This window comes from Anomaloglossus baeobatrachus, chromosome 11 (assembly GCF_048569485.1).
Source record: "Anomaloglossus baeobatrachus isolate aAnoBae1 chromosome 11, aAnoBae1.hap1, whole genome shotgun sequence".
NCBI lineage: Eukaryota > Metazoa > Chordata > Amphibia > Anura > Aromobatidae > Anomaloglossus > Anomaloglossus baeobatrachus.
This window is the reverse complement of record NC_134363.1, coordinates 144,817,479-144,836,128: the sequence shown is the minus strand read 5'-3', so window position 1 is coordinate 144,836,128 and position 18,650 is coordinate 144,817,479. Positions and strand designations below refer to the sequence as shown.

General features: G+C 49.9%; 1 protein-coding gene across 3 annotated transcripts in view; it reads right to left on the bottom strand.

The window, feature by feature from the left end:
• LOC142256258 (cyclin-dependent kinase 11B-like) overlaps nt 1–18,650 on the bottom strand; it is a 157,407-nt gene that overhangs the window by 72,939 nt on the left and 65,818 nt on the right. For 2 of the 3 annotated variants that reach the window (XM_075327837.1, XM_075327838.1), the window contains exon 7: nt 11,899–12,009. The exons of the other annotated variant lie outside the window; for it this stretch is intronic. In XM_075327837.1, the coding sequence (XP_075183952.1) occupies nt 11,899–12,009 (111 nt within the window). The remainder of the gene's footprint in view (nt 1–11,898; nt 12,010–18,650) is intronic. 3 annotated transcript variants of the gene reach the window in all.

Here is an 18,650-nt window from a genome sequence, read left to right as displayed (position 1 = left end):
TTAGCCATCATTGGGGGACACAGGACCATGGGTGTTATGCTGCCTATCCATAGGAGGACACTAAGTAGATGCAAAAGACATTAGCTCCTCCTCTGCAGTATACACCCCCTGGCCAGGCCAGGCAACCTCAGTTTTAGTACACAAGCAGTAGCAGAAAAAAAATAGTAAGAACTTATCTCAACGGAGGAACATGAGGAAAAAAAAGAGTCATAACCAAATAAGGTACTGAGAGAACCAAGGCCCAACAGGGCAACAGGGTGGGTGATGTGTCCCTTAATGAAGGCTAAGAGAAAACGATTTTACGGTGAGAACACAAAAATCCGTTTTTCTCTGACGCCTCATTGGGGGACACAGGACCATGGGACGTCCTAAAGCAGTCCATGGGTGGGAAACATAAAAGAAGACAACACAACCCAAGGACGAGGAACCAGTCCCAGACAGTCTGGAGCGCCTACTGAGAGAGGTGCTCTACTGCCGTTTGCAGAATTTTCCTACCCAGATTTGCCTCAGCTGAAACCTGGGTATGGACTCTGTAATGCTTTGAAAAAGTATGTAGGCTAGACCAGGTCGCAGCCTTACACACCTGTTCCACTGAAGTCTGATGCCGAATGGCCCACGAAGCGCCAACTGCTCGCGTGGAATGAGCCCGCAGCCCACTAGGAATGGGCTTGAGTTGCCAGTGGTAGATTTCCTGGACCGCAGAGCGAATCCAGCGAGCCAGAGTTGCCTTTGAAGCTGCCTGTCCCTTCTTAGGCCCCTCAGGAATGACGAACAAAGAGTCCGTTTTCCTAAAGGGGGCTGTCCTGGATATGTAATATCTGAGAGCTCTGACGAGGTCTAATGAATGCAGAGACCTTTCCACCCTATGAACTGGGTGTGGACAAAAGGAAGGCAGAACAATGTCCTCGTTCAAATGAAACGGGGTAGGAACCTTTGGAAGAAAATCCGGAAGGGGGCGCAGAACCACCTTGTCCTGGTGAAAGATCAGAAAAGGCTCAAGGCAAGAGAGTGCTGCCAGCTCCGAAACCCGTCTGATGGATGTAATTGCCACCAGGAATGTTACCTTCCAGGACAGAAGAGCAAGGGAGGATTCCTGGACAGGTTCAAAGGGGGACCTCTGGAGACCGTCCAGAACGAGATTGAGGTCCCATGGGTCCAGCAGCCGTTTGTACGGGGGAACTAGATGGGAAACGCCCTGGAGGAAGGTCTTGACTTGCGGTTTTTGAGCCAGGCGTCATTGGTAGAAGATTGAGAGTGCTGAGACCTGCTCTTTAGAGGAGCAGAGAGCCAACCCCGCTTGCAAGCCAGACTGCAGAAAGTCGAGAATTCTGGGGATGACCAGAGGCATAGGCTGGACGTTAGTTTCCCTGCACCATGAAAGGAAGATTTTCCACGTACGGTGCTAAATGCGGGATGAAGCAAGCTTTCGGGCGCTGATCATGGTGGCAATAACCGCGGGGGAGAATCCCGCTCTTGTTAATACCCAGGTCTCAATGGCCATGCCGTCAGCTTCAGGGCTCTGGAGTTCTGATGGGAAATGGGCCCTTGGGTCAGCAAGTCTGGGATGTCTGGAAGGTGCCATGGTACATCTGTGAGCATTTCTACTAATTCGGCGTATCAGGCGCGCCTGGGCCAGTCCGGTGCTATCAGTATCACCGGGACTCCCTCTGCCTTGATCTTCCCGATTACCCGCGACAGCAGGGGTAGAGGTGGAAATATGTAAGGCAGGCGGAAGTGGTGCCAGGGGCAGACTAGAGCATCCGCGCCGATGGACTGCGGGTCGTGTGACCTGGCTATGAACGCGGGTACCTTTGCGCTCAACCTTGAGGCCTTGCGTTCAACCTTGAGGCCATTAGATCCACGTCTGGTGTACCCCAGCGAGTGCAGATGTGTAGGAACACTTCTGGGTGGAGAGACCATTCTCCGGCGACCAGGCCTTGGCGACTTAGAAAGTCTGCTGCCCAGTTATCTACTCCCGGTATGTGTACCGCTAATAACACTGACCCCGTCGATTCGGCCCAGCTGAGGATCTTGTGGGCCTCGAGATAAGCCGCTTTGCTGCGGGTGCCCCCCTGCCGACTGATATAGGCTACAGCTGTCGCACTGTCCGATTGGACTCGAATCTGACTACCCGCTAGCAGAGGGCAGAACGCCTTGAGCACGAGGGAGATCGCGCGGATTTCCAGGATGTTTATGGGTAGGGAAGACTCCTGGGGCGTCCAACGTCCTTGAGCAGTGTGGTGCCGGTACACTGCTCCCCAGCCTAGGAGGCTGGCATCCGTGGTCAGGACCAGCCAGTTCACTGGGAGAAAAGATCTCCCCTTCGATAGAGATGAGGACCGAAGCCACCAGCGGAGTGCATACCTGACTGCAGGCGTCAGGTGAAGATGTTTGTCCAGGGAGAAGGGGCTCTTGTCCCAGGCAGCTAGAAGGGCTAGCTGCAGTGGGCGGAGGTGCAGCTGAGAAAAGGGTACTGCCTCCATAGCTGCCACCATCCTGCCGAGCGCCTTCATGCTGATTCGAATGGAGCGAGACGGAGGACGTAGAAGGCAGCATACCGCTTGTCGAAGAGCGATCGCCTTGTCCTGAGTGAGATATATTAAGCCCCGACAGGTGTTCAGGGACATGCCCAGGAAGGTGATGGATCGTGATGGGACCGGGGATGATTTGTCTAGATTCAGTAGCCACCCTAAGCGGGACAGGGTGTCCACGGTGATCTGTACGCTGGTTGAGCAGTCGCGGAAGGAGGGGGCCTTGATGAGGAGGTCGTTCAAGTAAGGGAGAACGACTACTCCCCTGGCGTGAAGGACGCTCATGGCGGCCGCCATGACTTTGGTGAAGACCCTTGGTGTGGTGGCAAGGCCGAAGGGTAGGGCTACAAATTGAAAATGGGAGTCCTGAACCGTGAAGCGGAGGAACTTTTGGTGAGCTGGAGCGATGGATATGTGTAGGTACGCGTCCTTGATATCTATGGAGGCGAGGAATTCCCCTTCGACCATGGATGCAATAATGGACCTTAGGGACTCCCTTCTGAATCTCCGTACGTGCACATGTTTGTTTAGGTGTTTGAGGTCCAGGATGGGTCGAACTGACCCATCCTTTTTGGGGACCACAAAGAGGTTGGAATAAAACCCCCTGAACTTCTCGTCGTCCGGGACAGGTATTATCACTCCTGCTGTTTGGAGCAAGTGGATTGCTGAGAAAAAAGCCTCGCGTCGTTTTCGAGTCTTTGGGGGGTTTGAGAGAAAGAACCGACTCGGGGGTCGGGTCCGAAATTCTATGTGGTAACCGGAAGACACAAGGTCTCGCACCCGTTTGTCGTCTGAGGCGGTAGCCCAGATGTGTTGAAAGAGCTGCAGTCGCCCTCCTACAATGATTGTGTCTTCCGGGGCGCCGAAGGAGTCATGAGGGGGAAAACGTCGTGGACGAGTCTCCCTAGTCCTGGACTGTTTCGGTCTAGGCTGCCATAACGAAGTGGGTTTCTGGGAGAGTTGAGAAGGTCGGTCCCTGCGTAGTCCGCGGCTAGTGGCGGGGGCAGAGCGGGATGTCGACGAACCAAATGAGTTCCGAAAGGACCGGAACGAGGACTGTGGATGTCTGGTGAAGGTCGTCCTGGGCTTCAGCTGGGGAAGGGAGGTACTCTTTCCTCCCGTGGTGTCAGAAATGAGCTTGTCCAGACGTTCGCCAAACAATCGGTCTGGAAAAAAAGGGGAGGCCCGTGAGAGACTTCTTGGAGGCAGAGTCCGCTCGCCATTGTCGGAGCCAGAGAGCTCTTTGGATGGCTATGGTATTTGAGGCGGCAAACGCTGCGCAGGTAGCAGTGTCCATGGAGGCCTGCATGAGGTACTCCGTCGCACAGCAATTTGAGCTGTTACCTCTGTGAAGGTATGAGGGAACTGGGATTCCTCAAGCGAAGTGTTAAGGGATTCTGCCCAGACCGAGATCGCCTTTGCGACCCACACAGAGGCAAAGGAGGGCGAGAGGGAGGAACCCGCAGCTTCAAAGGCAGAGCGGGCGAGGTGCTCTACCTGTCTGTCTGTCGGGTCCTTGATGGAGGAACCATCGGGTAAAGACAGGAGCATCTTTGTGGCAAGGCGGGAGACCGGGGGGGGGGGGGGTCGACCGAAGGCGGATCGTCCCAGCCCTTAGGGGCAGGTGAGGCAAAAGGGTACCGGGACTCCATGAGTTTACGGTTACTGAAGCGCCTGTCAGGCGGTGCTTTGTGAGGATATCCTGAAACTCTGGGTGATGAGCGAAAACCTTTTGGTGTTTCCTTGCCCTCTTAAAGGAGACCGCATGGTCAGTGGTAGTGGATGGGGGATCCTCCACATGCAGAGTTTGGTTGATTGCTGCTATAAGGGAGTCTATTGCAGTTTAATCATCTGGGGAGGTTGAAACCAAGGAATCATCCTGGTACAAACAGCATTCTCCCTCCTCCGGCTCTTCAGAAGCCGTGGAGCGTGTGGGAGAGCCTGCCCTGTGTGCTCCCGAGGGAGAGCCATGGGGGCTATGAGAGAGTGCTGGAGACACCCGGCCGTGTGCTCTTTTTCTGATCCCTGCAACCGGTGAAGCATGGGCCCGGATTACCTCAGAAGGACCCTCCATAGGGGTATCCTCAGGCTGCGTTCCGTCCAGGGGCCCAGAAGGGTGTGGAGGACGACATTGCATAGCCAGCACCAGGTTCTTTGACAGTGTTTCCATGGATTGGGACAGAAACTGTGCCCATTCCAGTGGGCTGGGAGCCCTAGGCTCTGGGCTGACGGTTGCGGCGGTGGTGGCTATAGGGGCACAGGACTCACAGAGAGAAGAGGTGTGTTTACGTGGTAGCTCAGCGTGGCAGGCAGTGCAGGCTGAATAATAGACTATGTCAGCCTTAGCACTCTTAGTACCCTTAGAATTCTGCATGTTCCTAATAGGAGTATGCCAGGAGGGGGAGCAATGATCTGCAGAGCTACAAGTGAAGCAGTGGGAAGCAAGGATTGTATTTGCTTCGGTGTACCTCACCAGAATCAGCCGATGGCCCTGCGTCCTCAAGAAGGAGTAAGCCCGCTCTGTGGAGATCTTCGTGGGCTTTCCTGGGGGGAGGGGGGGGCTTATCGCGGCCCGCGGGGCTTAGCGCTAAAAGATCGCCAAGAAGAAGTCAGGGTGTCGGTAGTAAAAAAACGGCGGGAAGAGAGCTTCTGTGACAGTTTTCTCTCCCCCTCCCTTCAGCCAGCACACAGCTAGTGGGAATAAAGACTGCAAGTTCATGAGCCCTGGGAGCCCTGCCCCGCCACCGGTAGATTATCTCTGCAGGATTCCCTGCAATCAGCAAGGGACTCCCCCTCCTCCAGCCAGAACGCAGCTATGGTGGGAATAAAGACTGTAAATTCAGTAGTCCTGATAGCCATTCCCTGCACCGTCTTTCTCCCTTTGCCTGGGAAACCAGTCAGGGGGGATCTCACCTTAACACTGCCTCAGTCCAGGCAGTGGAAATAGCAGAGTCAGCTTGCCGTGTCCGGCCACACAGGTGCAATGTATCAACTCAGTGCTTGCAAAAAGGAGCTGAGGAAGTGTGCCTCTGCCCTGGGCTCTGGAAAAATCGGTGTCTGTGGGACCCGTCATCCAGTAAAAAGCAGCCCAGGATCCAGCGTCGCAGGAGGGGTACGTGGAGGCGACACTCCGCGTTCCCGCCCATTGATGGTATTGGGAGATCGGTCCCTAGGGGAAACCGTCGCCCTCAAAAAATAATAAAACCTTGAAACGATGTGCCTCCTACAGACACTAAGCTAAAACTGGGGTTGCCTGGCCCGGCCAGGGGGTGTATACTGCAGAGGAGGAGCTAATGTCTTTTGCATCTACTTAATGTCCTCCTATGGATAGGCAGCATAACACCCATGGTCCTGTGTCCCCCAATGAGGCGTCAGAGAAAAAATAAAATAAAATGGATAGCACATGGATGTGACAAAGGTGGCATCCATGTGCTATCCATTTTTTTGCAGACCCATTGACTGTTATTGTCTAATGGATAGGAAGGATTTTTTTTTCTTCTTTTGACCTAAGAATAACGTCAGACAGACTTAATTTCCGAGAACTAAGTGGTCACACAATTTTGTGGATGAACCAATAATTTCGGCAAAATTGAGTGCCCATTTAGAAAGTGCAGCATCAGCATTTCATTAGGGTTTTCACTAACATAGCTGCTATATCAGGACAGCGCCGTCTGCCCTCACCCTTAAAGCTAAAGTAAAGCAAAAGAAAATTTTGAGTACTCACCGTAAAATCTTTCCTGAAGCCTTCATTGGGGGACACAGGAGACCATTTGTGTGTGCTGCTGCCACTAGGAGGCTTACACTATGCAAAAAATATTAGCTCTTCCCCAGTAGTATACACACCCCCCAACTGGTACGGAGATAATCAGTTAGTGAGAAAGCAGCAACAGAAGCAACAGTAAGGCAAAAACATATAAGTAACATAGTAAAGAGCAAAACATATAACAATTGAATACAAGGCAAGGTGTTGTCCCCAATGAAGGCTCCGAGAAAGAATTTACGGTGAGTACCCAAAATCCTCTTTTCTCGATCGCTTCATTGGGGGACACAGGAAACCATGGGTGATCCAAAAGCATTCCCAAGGGTGGGCACAGAATACTACCCTCAAGTCTAAGCTTGGACCACAGCAGCCTGCAAGATCCTTCTACCAAGGTTCGCATACAACGAAGCGTAGGTGTGAACCCTCTAGAACGTTATGAAAGTATGAATGGAAGACCAGGTGGCAGCCTTTCATAACTGAGACAAGGGCATGGTAACAGACAGCCCAGGAGGTCCCCAATGTGCAAGTGGAGTGAGCCATGACCCTGAAAGTGGCGATATCGAGGTAGAGTACTCATAAGAAGTCCAGAGTATGGAGCGATAGTTCCTAAGAATGAAAAGGAGACGGACCGAAGGAAGCATAAGGTCTTTGTTAAGGTAAAAGGAGGAAACCACCTTAGAAAAAAAGGATGGATTTGAAAGTAAAACCACCTTGTCCTGATGGGACACCAGGTGTGGGGAGCGGCAAGAGAAGGCAGCTAGTTCAGACACTCGTCTGATGGAAGTGATAGCTAGCAGAAAAGCAACTTTCCAGGGGAGGAAGGAAAGAGAACCTTCTCGTAGTGGTTCAAAAGGGGGCTTATGGAGGACATCTAGAATGAAGTTGAGGTCCCAAGACTGCCGAAGAATGGTAAGGGGGTGCAGAATTTGCTACCTCCTGAAGAAAGGTTCTGACCTGGGGACAAGATGTAAGGTTTCTCTGGAAAAGAATGGAAAGCGACGAGCCCTGACCCTTGAAAGCGCTAAGAGACAGGCCCAAATCAAGACCCGACTGCAGAAAAGACTGTAAGGAGAAGAACATGGGAGCAGTCTGGTTGGTTTCACACCAGCGGAAGAAGGCCTTCTATGTGCGATGGGATATGCGACAGGAAAAAAGCTTCCTAGCTTTCATCATGGTCTGAATGACCTGATCAGAAAGACCTGAGGCTCTTAAAATTGTGGCTTCAACAGCCATGCCATTAAATTGAAAGCCTGAGAATTCTGGTAGAAGAGATTTGGCACTTCTGGTAGCCTCCATGGAACGTCTAAAAGAAGATGAAGTAACTCTGCGTATCAAGGTCTTCTAGGCCAATCCGTGGCCACAAGTATGATGGGTACTCCTTCCGCATTAATCTTCTTAACCAGTCTGGGGATCAGCAGTAGAGGAGGAAGCAGGTACAGTATGTAAGGGAGAATTGGGACTAGGAAATTGTCAGAATGCTGAAGTTGATCGCTAAGGTATCGTAAGATCATGACACGAACTGGGGAACCTTGTGGTTCAATCTGGATGCAATCAGATCGACATCGGGTGTCAACCATCGGACATCGGAGGCAGATCTGGTTGAAGACTAAAGGGTTCAGGGACCATTCTCCTGAGGGGAGGCCCTCTCAGTTGAGAAAGTTGGGAGCCCAGTTGTCCACTCCGGGAGTGTGTACTGCTGAGATTGCTGGAAGATTCCATTTGGTCCATAACAGGGTCTGAGAAACCTCTGACATCACTGCTTGGCTTCGTGTTCCTCCTTGGTAGTTGATGTATGACACTGCTGTGGCGTTGTCGGCTTGGGCAGAGATCTGACGGCAGAAAAGAAGGTCCTAGCAGTGAAGGAAAGTGTGACTGGGTCCTTCTCACATATCAACAGAGCGAGAGATGGATGAACATTCCAAAGACCATTTATTCCAAGCAAATCAAACGGTCCATAACATAATCTACCACACAGAGGGTAAAATAGTCCAGAAACACGCATATAGTCCAGTAAGCAATAAATGTTCAGGTCTCTCTGAGAACCTGCAGTTTCTGCCCAGAGTATCAATCTTAGTCCTTCTCTCTTCTCCTGCTCAGCCAGAATCACTAATCTCCAGGTAAAACAGAGAAATTAGGTGGATCCCAGGCCCCCTCCCCCAGCCTTTGTGACAATAGCCCGACAGGGGTGATTAAACCTGCAAACAGGACAATCTACACACAAAGAATACAGAATGGACGGAGCACCACGCCCAAAATACGAATCTTCACAAAATTATACACAACCCCCCATATTCCACCATTACAATGAGCCAGAATGATTGCCCTGAGTCCCAGAATGTTGATGGGAAGAGATGATTCCTGGGCGTTCCATCATTTTTGTACCATCAGGTTCTGGAAGACTGCTCCCCAGCCGAGGAGACTCACATGCATTGTTATAGTCTTCCAGAGTATCGGCAGTAATTATCTCCCATGTGGAATGAGGGGAGGAATGTCTCCACCATTACAGAGACCTCTTGATCAGGAAGGGAAGTGCTACTGGCCGATCCAGGGAGTGAGTGGATTTTCCCCCATCTTGATAGGAGAAAAAGCTGAAGAGGGTGAGTATGAAACTGGGCAAACATAACTAGTTCCATTGAGGCTATCATCTTGCGAAAATAATCCACATGCAGAAACAGAGAAAACATGGCCAGGGATGTCAGAGAACAAATTAGAAGGGCAGAGTGTTTTTCTTCGGGTGAGAAGACTTGTGAAGGTGCCTTGATCAGGATGTTATCCAAGTAAGGCATGACAAGAATGCTCCTGGTCCGAAGAATGGTCATAACAGCTGCCATCACCTTCATTTAGACTCTGGGAGCTGTGGATAGGCTAAATGGTAGTGCAGTGAACTGAAAATGGTAATCCTGAATTGCGAAACGCAGAACACTCTGGTGGGAGGAGAAGATGGGTGTGTGCAGGTAGGCATCCTGGATGTGTACAGAAGAAAAAGAACTCCTGGGGTTCCATGGAGGTTATCACTGAACGAAAAGACTCCATCCTGAAGTGGCGGAGACAGATTCGCCAATTCAATGGCTTGAAGTCTAAACTGGGGAGGATGGATCTGTCTTTCTTTGGGACCACAAACAGGGTTGAATAGAAATCTGAGAAACGTTGCTGAACAGAAAATGAGAATGATACTAACGGACCAGAGAAGAGAACTGGTGGCCTATACAAAGTAACGAAAATCCAGCGGATCACAGGCAGATGAATTAAAAACTTTCCTTTATTTTCATCGCTTTAAAAATGAATAGACAGCATCCACAAGGCACAGTTCATCGAACGCGTTTCGACATAACGCAGTGTCGTAAGTTCTTATTCATGGATATAACGAAACCAGGAATGACAGACGGATCCTTTGGAGGGCAGGATATGAAGAAGTGAGAGCAGGGGAGGGTGAAAAACCTTCTTGCAGCTGAAGGATACGACATCTCGAATCCAAGAGTCGTTGACTACAGAAACCACTCATCCCAGAACAAGAGAAGGCGACCACCCACCCCGAGAGGATTCCCCAGAGAATCTGGTGGATCTGGATGACCTGCCCTGGTGTCTACGAGAACACCAGAAAGGAGAAGGCTTGGAGGAGGGTCATCTTTTTTCTTTGTGTCCTGGCAACTGTTGTTCGTATTAAAACTGACAAAAGGAATGAAAGGGAAATGAGTGTCTCTTGGTTGGTGGACCTTTTGGCATTTGTTGTGGAAGAGGTGTACTCTTGCCACTGGTAACACCCAAAATAATCTTGTTTAATTTTTGTCAGAAGAGCCGGGAGCCCTGGAAGGTGAGACTAGTGAGGGACTTCTTGGATGCTGGGTTCTCGTTCCACGCCTTCAGCCACTGGACTCTGCAGACAGAATTCCCTAGAGAATGAGCTTGGCCGACGCAAAGACAGCTTTGGAAACCCATATGGAGGCGAAGGACAAACGGAAGGGATATCCCGAGGCCTCAAAGGTAGGTTTTGCTAGATCTTCAGTGTGTATGTCAGAAGACCCCCATCTGAGAGGGGAAGGATAGTGTTGCTGGAGAGCCAGAAAACTGGGGGATCCACAGAAGGAGACTCTGCCCATCTTTGAGTGAGAACCGACACAAATGGGTATACGGTAGGAACTCCATGCGTTTACTTCTTTGGAAACATTTTTTCGGACACTCCCATTCCCTGGAGGAAATTTCGTAGAACTCTGCGTGGTTAGCAAAAACCTGACGAGGTCGCTTTAACTTCTTTAAAAAGGTACAGAGTGTACCGGTTGAGCCTGTTCCTCATCTTTGACATTAAGAGTTTGACTAACGGCTGCTACAATCAGACTATCCACCAAATCCAGTAGTTTAGAGATCTGTTCGGAGAACAGATCATAGTGAGATTCGGAAGGTGGTCAGATTCTTGAACCGCCGGAGAGCAGGAGAAAAGAGAACGAGGAAAGGATGTGACACACTAACCCAGGGCCTTAGGGTACTCGGAACTGGTCCGGAGTAGTCCAGGGATGTCAGCGGTGGTGGTGCTCGGCTCCATGACCCTGGCGGTGTCAATTAAATGAATAATGGAGAGATGATGGTGGTAGAAATTAAAGAAATAAATAAAAATTTGTGACGCCACATGTGGTTTTGCGACTAAGGGACCGCTGCAGCTGAATGGGACCTCTGGGGCTGGTGTTGCGGCAGCTGAGGTGTTTCTGCTCCCCACAGGTCAGAGCTTTTGGGAAACTCCCCAGAACACCAGGTTTAGAGCTCCCTCTGCTGGCCCGGAGTAGGAACTGTGTTGAATGTAGGTATTACTGGCCAAGGGACTCCCCCTCTTGCTTTCAGGCTTAGTGTTAACCCTTGGGCAACACTACTGTGGCGACCAGACCACTGGGGTGTTAAGATGCCCTTGTATAGGATGCTATGGGAGTGGGGGACCTGGAAGACAAACTATTTGAGTTTGCTTCTTGAATCTTTTGCGTAGACCTCCATGTTGGATTTAAGGAACTGGGGAGTCTCACTCGCCCTGGGAAGCGAGGAAAGGGGGGAATCGAGAGTGATACACCTTCACTCTGTTGCCCATCACAAGCTGAATCTGAAAGAAGGAAAATCATTAATAAAACACAACAAACTCTACCTCCAACTCTAAATAAGCTAAAACTGATTATCTCCATGCCAATTGGTGGGAGCTAACTTTTTTTCTATAGTGTCAGCCTCCTAGTCGCAGCAGCACACACCCATGGTCTCCTGTGTCCCCCAACGAAGCAATAGAGAAAAATGCTTTCCACAACATTAAGACGACGATCTGGTGTGTCTCAGCAGTTCTGTCATATTTGATGGCAACAATAGCACATTGAAAAACACAGCAAGGGAAATTCTATGATGTCAGCGCGTCATAACAGCAGAAATACCATAAAAGTCTACGTCATTCTGCCCTTTGATCACAGTTATGGAGATTTCAGAAGAGTTAGTATTTCAATATTTCTTGCTGCCGAGCATAATCTACAAAACATCAATTGGAGCCAGCTTGTCTGACTGAGAAAGGGTGAAGAGGACACAAAGCAGTACAGAACTGCCACAAAGTTATTGTCATACAAATGGTTTTAAAAAGCCAAAACTTACTTTGAGTGCTAAACTCTACAAGTATTCTTGACTCTGCACTGTACTGCATTTTCTCAGTCTCTTGTAAGAGCCCTAACTTCCTGCGTTCAGGAAGCGCAGATCCTGCGAGCCCTAGAAGGCATGTTGTACAGATTGGCAAGTGCATGACTAGCAAGTACGCGTATTATTACTACCAATTCATTGATACCACTTCACTTTCAAGGGAATCTGTCATCAGGTTTTTGCTATGTAATCTGAGAGCTGCATAATGTAGGGGCAGAGACCCTGATTCCAGGGATGTGCCACTTACTGGGTTTTGTGTTCCAATTTCAATAAAAACTGTTTTATCAGCAGGAGATTATCACTAGAGGACTAGGTGTCTCCTGTCTCATGGTTCAACCCCATCCTCACCACTGATTAGCTGCTTTCTGTGAATACAGTGTACGAAAAAGCTGCCAATCAGTGGTGTGGGATAGGTTATACATGGCTCAACGTTCTGAGCTCTACTAGATCTGCAGCAAATAAAACAGCACAACTGCTGCACCTAGAAACTAAGTCAGATTACTTAGCCAAAACCTGCTGACAGGTTCCCTTTAAGGGAACATGTCATGTCCAAAAATGCTATTTACCTGCAGCTATACAGTTGATGTGCAGGTAAATAGCTTTAAAATCATGTTAAGCAGCTCTACAGCAACAGCTCCTACAGGGAAAAAATTAAGTGTTATTCTCCCTGTAGCCGCATGGATCTAGCCAACGGTTATAGTCACTGCCCACTAGACAGTGAATGCGGCTTTAATAACTCCCATACACATTGTCTGTTTTGTAGGCTGTCAATCAAACGTTACAGAACGGGTTGTCAATCAATGTACCAGGGAGTGATTACTGCGGCCCTCACTCCATACTGAGTGGTGACAGTAATTTCTACCTGCACCAACCTCAAGACTGGAAGTGAGCAGTCGCTGGGAGGATTTCAGTTAATTTTCTCCCTGTAGCTGTGGCTCCAGTACGGCAGGCAGGATTTTAACACAATTTACCTGCAGATTAAATAGAATTTCTGGACATGACAGGTTCCCTTTAAGAATAGAAACAAAAACGAAAGAAAAATTGTGCTCTATATGTTAGTGACTTCATTCATGCCGTTTATAACAAAAGCTGAAATTCTTGCTCGACATTAAGAGTCAGAACCACCATTTTAATTGTTTTTCGTTCTTTGAATGGTCCCCCAATAATCATCTCATCGCAGGTTGTCAAACTAGTGGAAACACCAGTAATCACCTAATCTACATGGAAACTGAGTGGTAAGGATTAGGAACTAAAATGATTATTTTACAGTATATAAAGAAGGACTGGGAAGTCTGAAGTTGAAGGGCTTTTCTAATGTTCTACCTTAAGGAGCACACTGCTCTCCTGCCCCTCTGCTTTGCTGGAGGCGGTATGCTCCTGAAGATTGACAGATTGGACAAGGGGCATGGTTATGGTTAGAACAGTGCCATCTCCAAGAAAGCCATCAGATGCAGCATGGAAAAAAAAAAAAAGGCGGAAGCACTGAAGCAGGAAGGAAGCTATCTGACCAGCTTCAGAACGCCACCAGGAGGCTCTAAATTATAAAGCCTACAAGCAGCGCACGCTCCGTGTCTAAGTAATATTCTACCATTCCTGAGAACAGAGAGCAGTTTTAATAGGAGCAATTGTGAAGTTGCTTGTTTTTACAAGCACTTTGCTGTTTTTCCCCACTTACTGGTCACATCGATATGTTGAGAAACAAAGTTTCTCTTGAATACCTTCTGTTGCTAATAGTGCCTGTGAGCGGCGCTATTGCGGTCCGCTCACCCTCTTCACGTGACTGCCGGGCTCCGTGACCTCTGATGTCTGGTGAGATCACGTCAACTGAGGCGGGCCGCAGTCTTCCAGAGTCACCGTTTCACCGCTCGTCACAGCCCAGCATCACAGCGCAGCATCTCCCTGCTCTCTCCTTCACTGCAGACAGCCACAAGCAGGAGCGACGCTGGACTATGATGCTGAACTGTGACGAGCGCTGAAACGCCCCCCACAACGCAGTGACTCACGGAGACTGGGGCCGGCCGCAGTGATGTCAGGTCAACTGGAAATTGACATGACATCACCGGATCCCAGAGGTCACTAAGCCCGGGGGTCACACAAAGGGGGATGAGCGGATGGCAACAGCGCCGATCACACACTATTGGCAACGCAAGGTATTTGAGCGAAATCTTGTTTCTTAACATACTATTTGATGTGGCCAATAATGAAAAGGGGAGAACCACCTCTTTAACTACTTGAGACAACCCCTACGAGGGCACCAAACTCACCCAGTTTCTTCACAAACTATATTTTTAATTGTTCACCCAAAACGAGCAGGAAAGATAAAAGACTGCCCTAAAAAATTGGCGGCATTATCCCCCAAGCCAGCAGACATGATTGTATAGAAAATTTCCTCCTCCATCATTTACACGGCCAATCAATTTTTTATATGCAGGCTGAAGACTTCTTCATCCTTTATATTCCTTCCAGGGGCGCAGAAGCCAAATTGATGCCTTCAAAGTACTTGTGGTGCTACTTGTGCCTGGTATCTCCCTCCCCGACCTCTCCTTCAAAACACGGTTAAGACCCTACTTGCGCTCCTGATTTCTTTCCAGAATTTCTCCACTTACAATCAATTTTGTTATGTAAATAGATGCAAATTCTATTTATGTTTCTAAGATCCAGAATATCTACTATATTCGCTATATAATGGTTCTAAGCGACCACTGGGGGAACTCTATGATTATATTAGGTAGTTTAGGACTTAAAGAACAGAGTTCCAACCAATGAAGGGAATTTTGTTTACTTACCGTAAATTCCTTTTCTTCTAGCTCCAATTGGGAGACCCAGACAATTGGGTGTATAGCTATTGCCTCTGGAGGCCACACAAAGTATTACACTTAAAAGTGTAAGGCCCCTCCCCTTCTGGCTATACACCCCCAGTGGGACCACTGGCTCACCAGTTTTAGTGCCAAAGCAAGAAGGAGGAAAGCCAATAACTGGTTTAAAGACCAATTCAATCTGAGGAAACATCGGAGAACTGAACCATACCACATGAACAACATGTGTACCCGAAAAAACAGAAAAACCCCGAGAAAACAGGGCGGGTGCTGGGTCTCCCAATTGGAGCTAGAAGAAAAGGAATTTACGGTAAGTAAACAAAATTCCCTTCTTTTTCGCTCCTAATTGGGAGACCCAGACAATTGGGACGTCCAAAAGCAGTCCCTGGGTGGGTAAAAGAATACCTCGTGATAGGGCCGTCAAACAGCCCTTCCCTACAGGTGGGCAATCGCCGCCTGAAGGACTTATCTACCTAGGCTGGCGTCTGCCGAAGCGTAGGTATGCACCTGAAAATGCTTAGTAAAAGTATGCAGACTCAATCAGGTAGTTGCCTGACACACCTGCTGAGCCGTAGCCTGGTGCCGTAATGCCCAGGATGCACCCACGGCTCTGGTAGAATGGGCCTTCAGCCTTGAGAGAACCAGAAGCCCAGAAGAACTGTAGGTTTCAAGAATTGGTTCCTCGATCCCCCGAGCCAGGGTGGATTCAGAAACTTGCGACTGTTTACGCCGACCAGCGACAAGGACAAAGAGTGCATCCGGGTGGCGCAGGAGCGCCATGCGGGAAGTAGAACCTGAGTGCTCTCACCAGAACCAACAGATGCAAATCCTTCTGAAATTGATGGACTGGACGAGGACACAAAGAAGGTGAGGTGATATCCTGATTGATATGAAAGTGGGATACCACCTTAGGGAGAAATTCCGGAATCGGACGCAGAACTACCCTGTCCTGGTGAAGGACCAGGAAGGGAGATTTGTATGAGAGCGTTGCTAGCTCGGAAACTCTCCCAAGAGACGAGACCGTTACTAGAAGGCCACTTCCCGAGAAAGCGGGAAGGGAGACCTCTTTCAAAGGCTCGAAAGGCGGCCTCTGGAGAGCAATGAGAACCTTGTTCAGATCCCAGGGCTCTAACGGCCGCCTGTACGGAGTGCTGAGAAGACAAACTCCCCGTAGGAACGTGCGTACCTGAGGAAGTCGTTTCTGAAAAAATACAGATAGCGCTGAGACTTGTCCCTGAAGGGAACTGAGCGACAACCCTTTTTCCAACCTAGATTGCAGGAAGGAAGGAAACATAGACGATGCAACCGGCCAGGGAGAAACACCCTGCGCCGAGCACCGAGATAAGAATATCTTCCACGTCCTGTGGTCAATCTTGGCGGACGTTGGTATGCTAGCCTGTCTCATGGTGGCAACCACGTCCTGAGGTAACCCTGACGACACTAGGTTCCAGGACTCAATGCCACACCATCAGGTTGAGGGCCGTAGAATTCAAATGGAAGAATGGCCCTTGAGACAGCCAGTCTGATTGGTCTGGTAGTGCCCCCGGTTAGCCTACCGTGAGGCACCACAGAACCGGGAACCACAACACCCTCGGCCAATCTGTAGCGACGAGGATGGCGCGGCCGCAGTCGGTCCTGATCTAACGCAGCACTCTGGGCAACCATGCTAGAGGTGGCACATAAGGTAGCTGGAACTGCGACCAATGCTGAACTAAGGCGTCTGCCGCCAGAGCTCGATGATTGTGAAACCGTGCCATGAAGCTGGCACATTGTTGTTGTGCCGTGACGCCATTAGATCGACGTCCGGCCTCTGTCAGCGGCGCCAGATCTCCTGAAACCCGTCCGGGTGAAGAGACCATACCCTTTCGGCCACCCCCCGGCGACTTAGGAAGTCAGCTTCCTAGTTTTCCACGCCTGGGATGTGAACTGTGGATATGGTGGATGCCGTGTCTTCCACCCACATCAGAACCTGCCGGACTTCCTGGAAGGCTTGCCGGTTGCGCGTTCTTCCTTGGTGGTTGATGTATGCCACCGCTGTGGAGTTGTCCGACTGAAGTCGGATTTGCTTGCTTTCCAGCTGCTGTTGGAAGGTTTGCAGGGCAAGATACACTGTTCTGTGTTCAAGAACATTGATCTGAAGGGTGGACTGTTGCTGAGTCCACGTACTCTGAGCGCTGTGGTGGAGAAAAAACTGCTCCCCACCCTGATCGACTCGCGTCTGTCGTAACTATCGCCCAGGATGGGGATAGGAAGGACCTTCTTTTTGACCATGAGGTGGGAAGAAGCCACCACCGTAGAGATTCCTTGGCCGCCTGAGAAAGAAAGACGACTCTGTTGAGGGAGGTCGACTCCCCGTCCCATTGGCGGAGAATGTCACATTGTAGTGGACGCAGATGAAACTGCGCGAAAAGAACTGCCTCCATTGCTACCATCTTACGTAGGAAGTGCATGAGGCGTCTCAATGTGTGCGACTGGTTCTTAAAGAAGAGATTGCAGCCCGTAGTGAATGCTGTTTGTCTAGCGGAAGCTTCACTATCGCTGAGAGAGTATGAAACTCCATGCCTAGATATGTTAGCGATAGGGTCGGGGTCGGATCTGACTTTAAAAAGTTGATGATCCACCCAAAACTCTAGAGAGTCTCCAGCGCAACGTTCGGGCAGTGTCGGCATGTTTCCTAAGAGAGTGCCTTGACAAGTAGATCGTCTAAATATGGGATCACAGAGTGACCCTGAGAGTGCAGGACTGTGACTACTGCTGCCCTGACCTTGGCGAAGACCAGTGGGACTGTCGCTAGCCGGAAGGTAGAGCTACGAACAGAAGGTGTTCGTCTCCTATAACGAAGCGTAGAAACGCTAGTGCTCTGGATCAATCGGCACGTGTGGATAAGCATCCTTGATGCCTAATGATGCTAGGAAATCTCCTTGGGACATTGAGGCGATGACATGGCGGAGGGATTCCATCCGGAACCGCCTGGTGTCCACGAGCTTGCTGAGCAGTTTTAGATCCAGAACGGGACGGAACGGCCCGTTCTTATAGGCACCGCAAATAATTTGGGGTAAAAACCGTGACCTTGTTCCTGAAGAGGAACGGGGGTCATCACTCTTTCTGCCTATAGAGTGCACCCTGTTTGCAGAAGAGCAGCGGCTCGGCCGGGAGGTGGAGAAGTTCTGAAGAATCGAGTTGGAGGACGAGAAGTGAGCTCTATCCTGTACCCGTGAGACAGAATGTCTCACACCCAACGGTCATTGACCTATGGCAGCTAAATATCGCCAAGGCGGGCGAGCCTGCTACCGACCGAGGATGCGGAGAGAGGAGGCCGCAAGTCATGAGGAAGCCGCCTTGGAAGCGGGTTTTCAGACTGTCTCTTCTTTGGGCGTGACTGAGCCCGCCAAGAATCTGAGCTCCTATGATCCTTTTGAGTCCACATTGGACGAGGAAAAATGGGACCTGGCCGAGCCTCGAAAAGACCGAAACCCCGACTGCCTCCTGCTCTGTTGGGGTTTGTTGTGTCCGGGCTGAGGAAAGGATGAATCCTTACCCCTGGACTGTTTAATGGTTACATCCAAACGCTCACCAAACAGTCGGTCAGCAGAAAAAGGCAACTGGTTAAGCACCCTTTTTTGGAAGCAGAATCTGCCTTCCATTCACTTAACGAGCAGACCAGGCTCTGCTTAAAAACACGGAGTAGCGGAGGCTACTGCCGCACGGTTCGCAGAGTCTAGGGCAACCTGACCCGCGTAAGAAACAAATGCAGACATTTGAGAGGTTAAGGATGCCACCTGCGGCACAGATGTACGTGTAACCGTGTCAATCTGTGTAAGACAAGCTGAAATAGCTTGGAGTGCCCCAAGGGTGAGAATGCTGGAGCCAACGGTGCGCCGACAGCCTCATAGA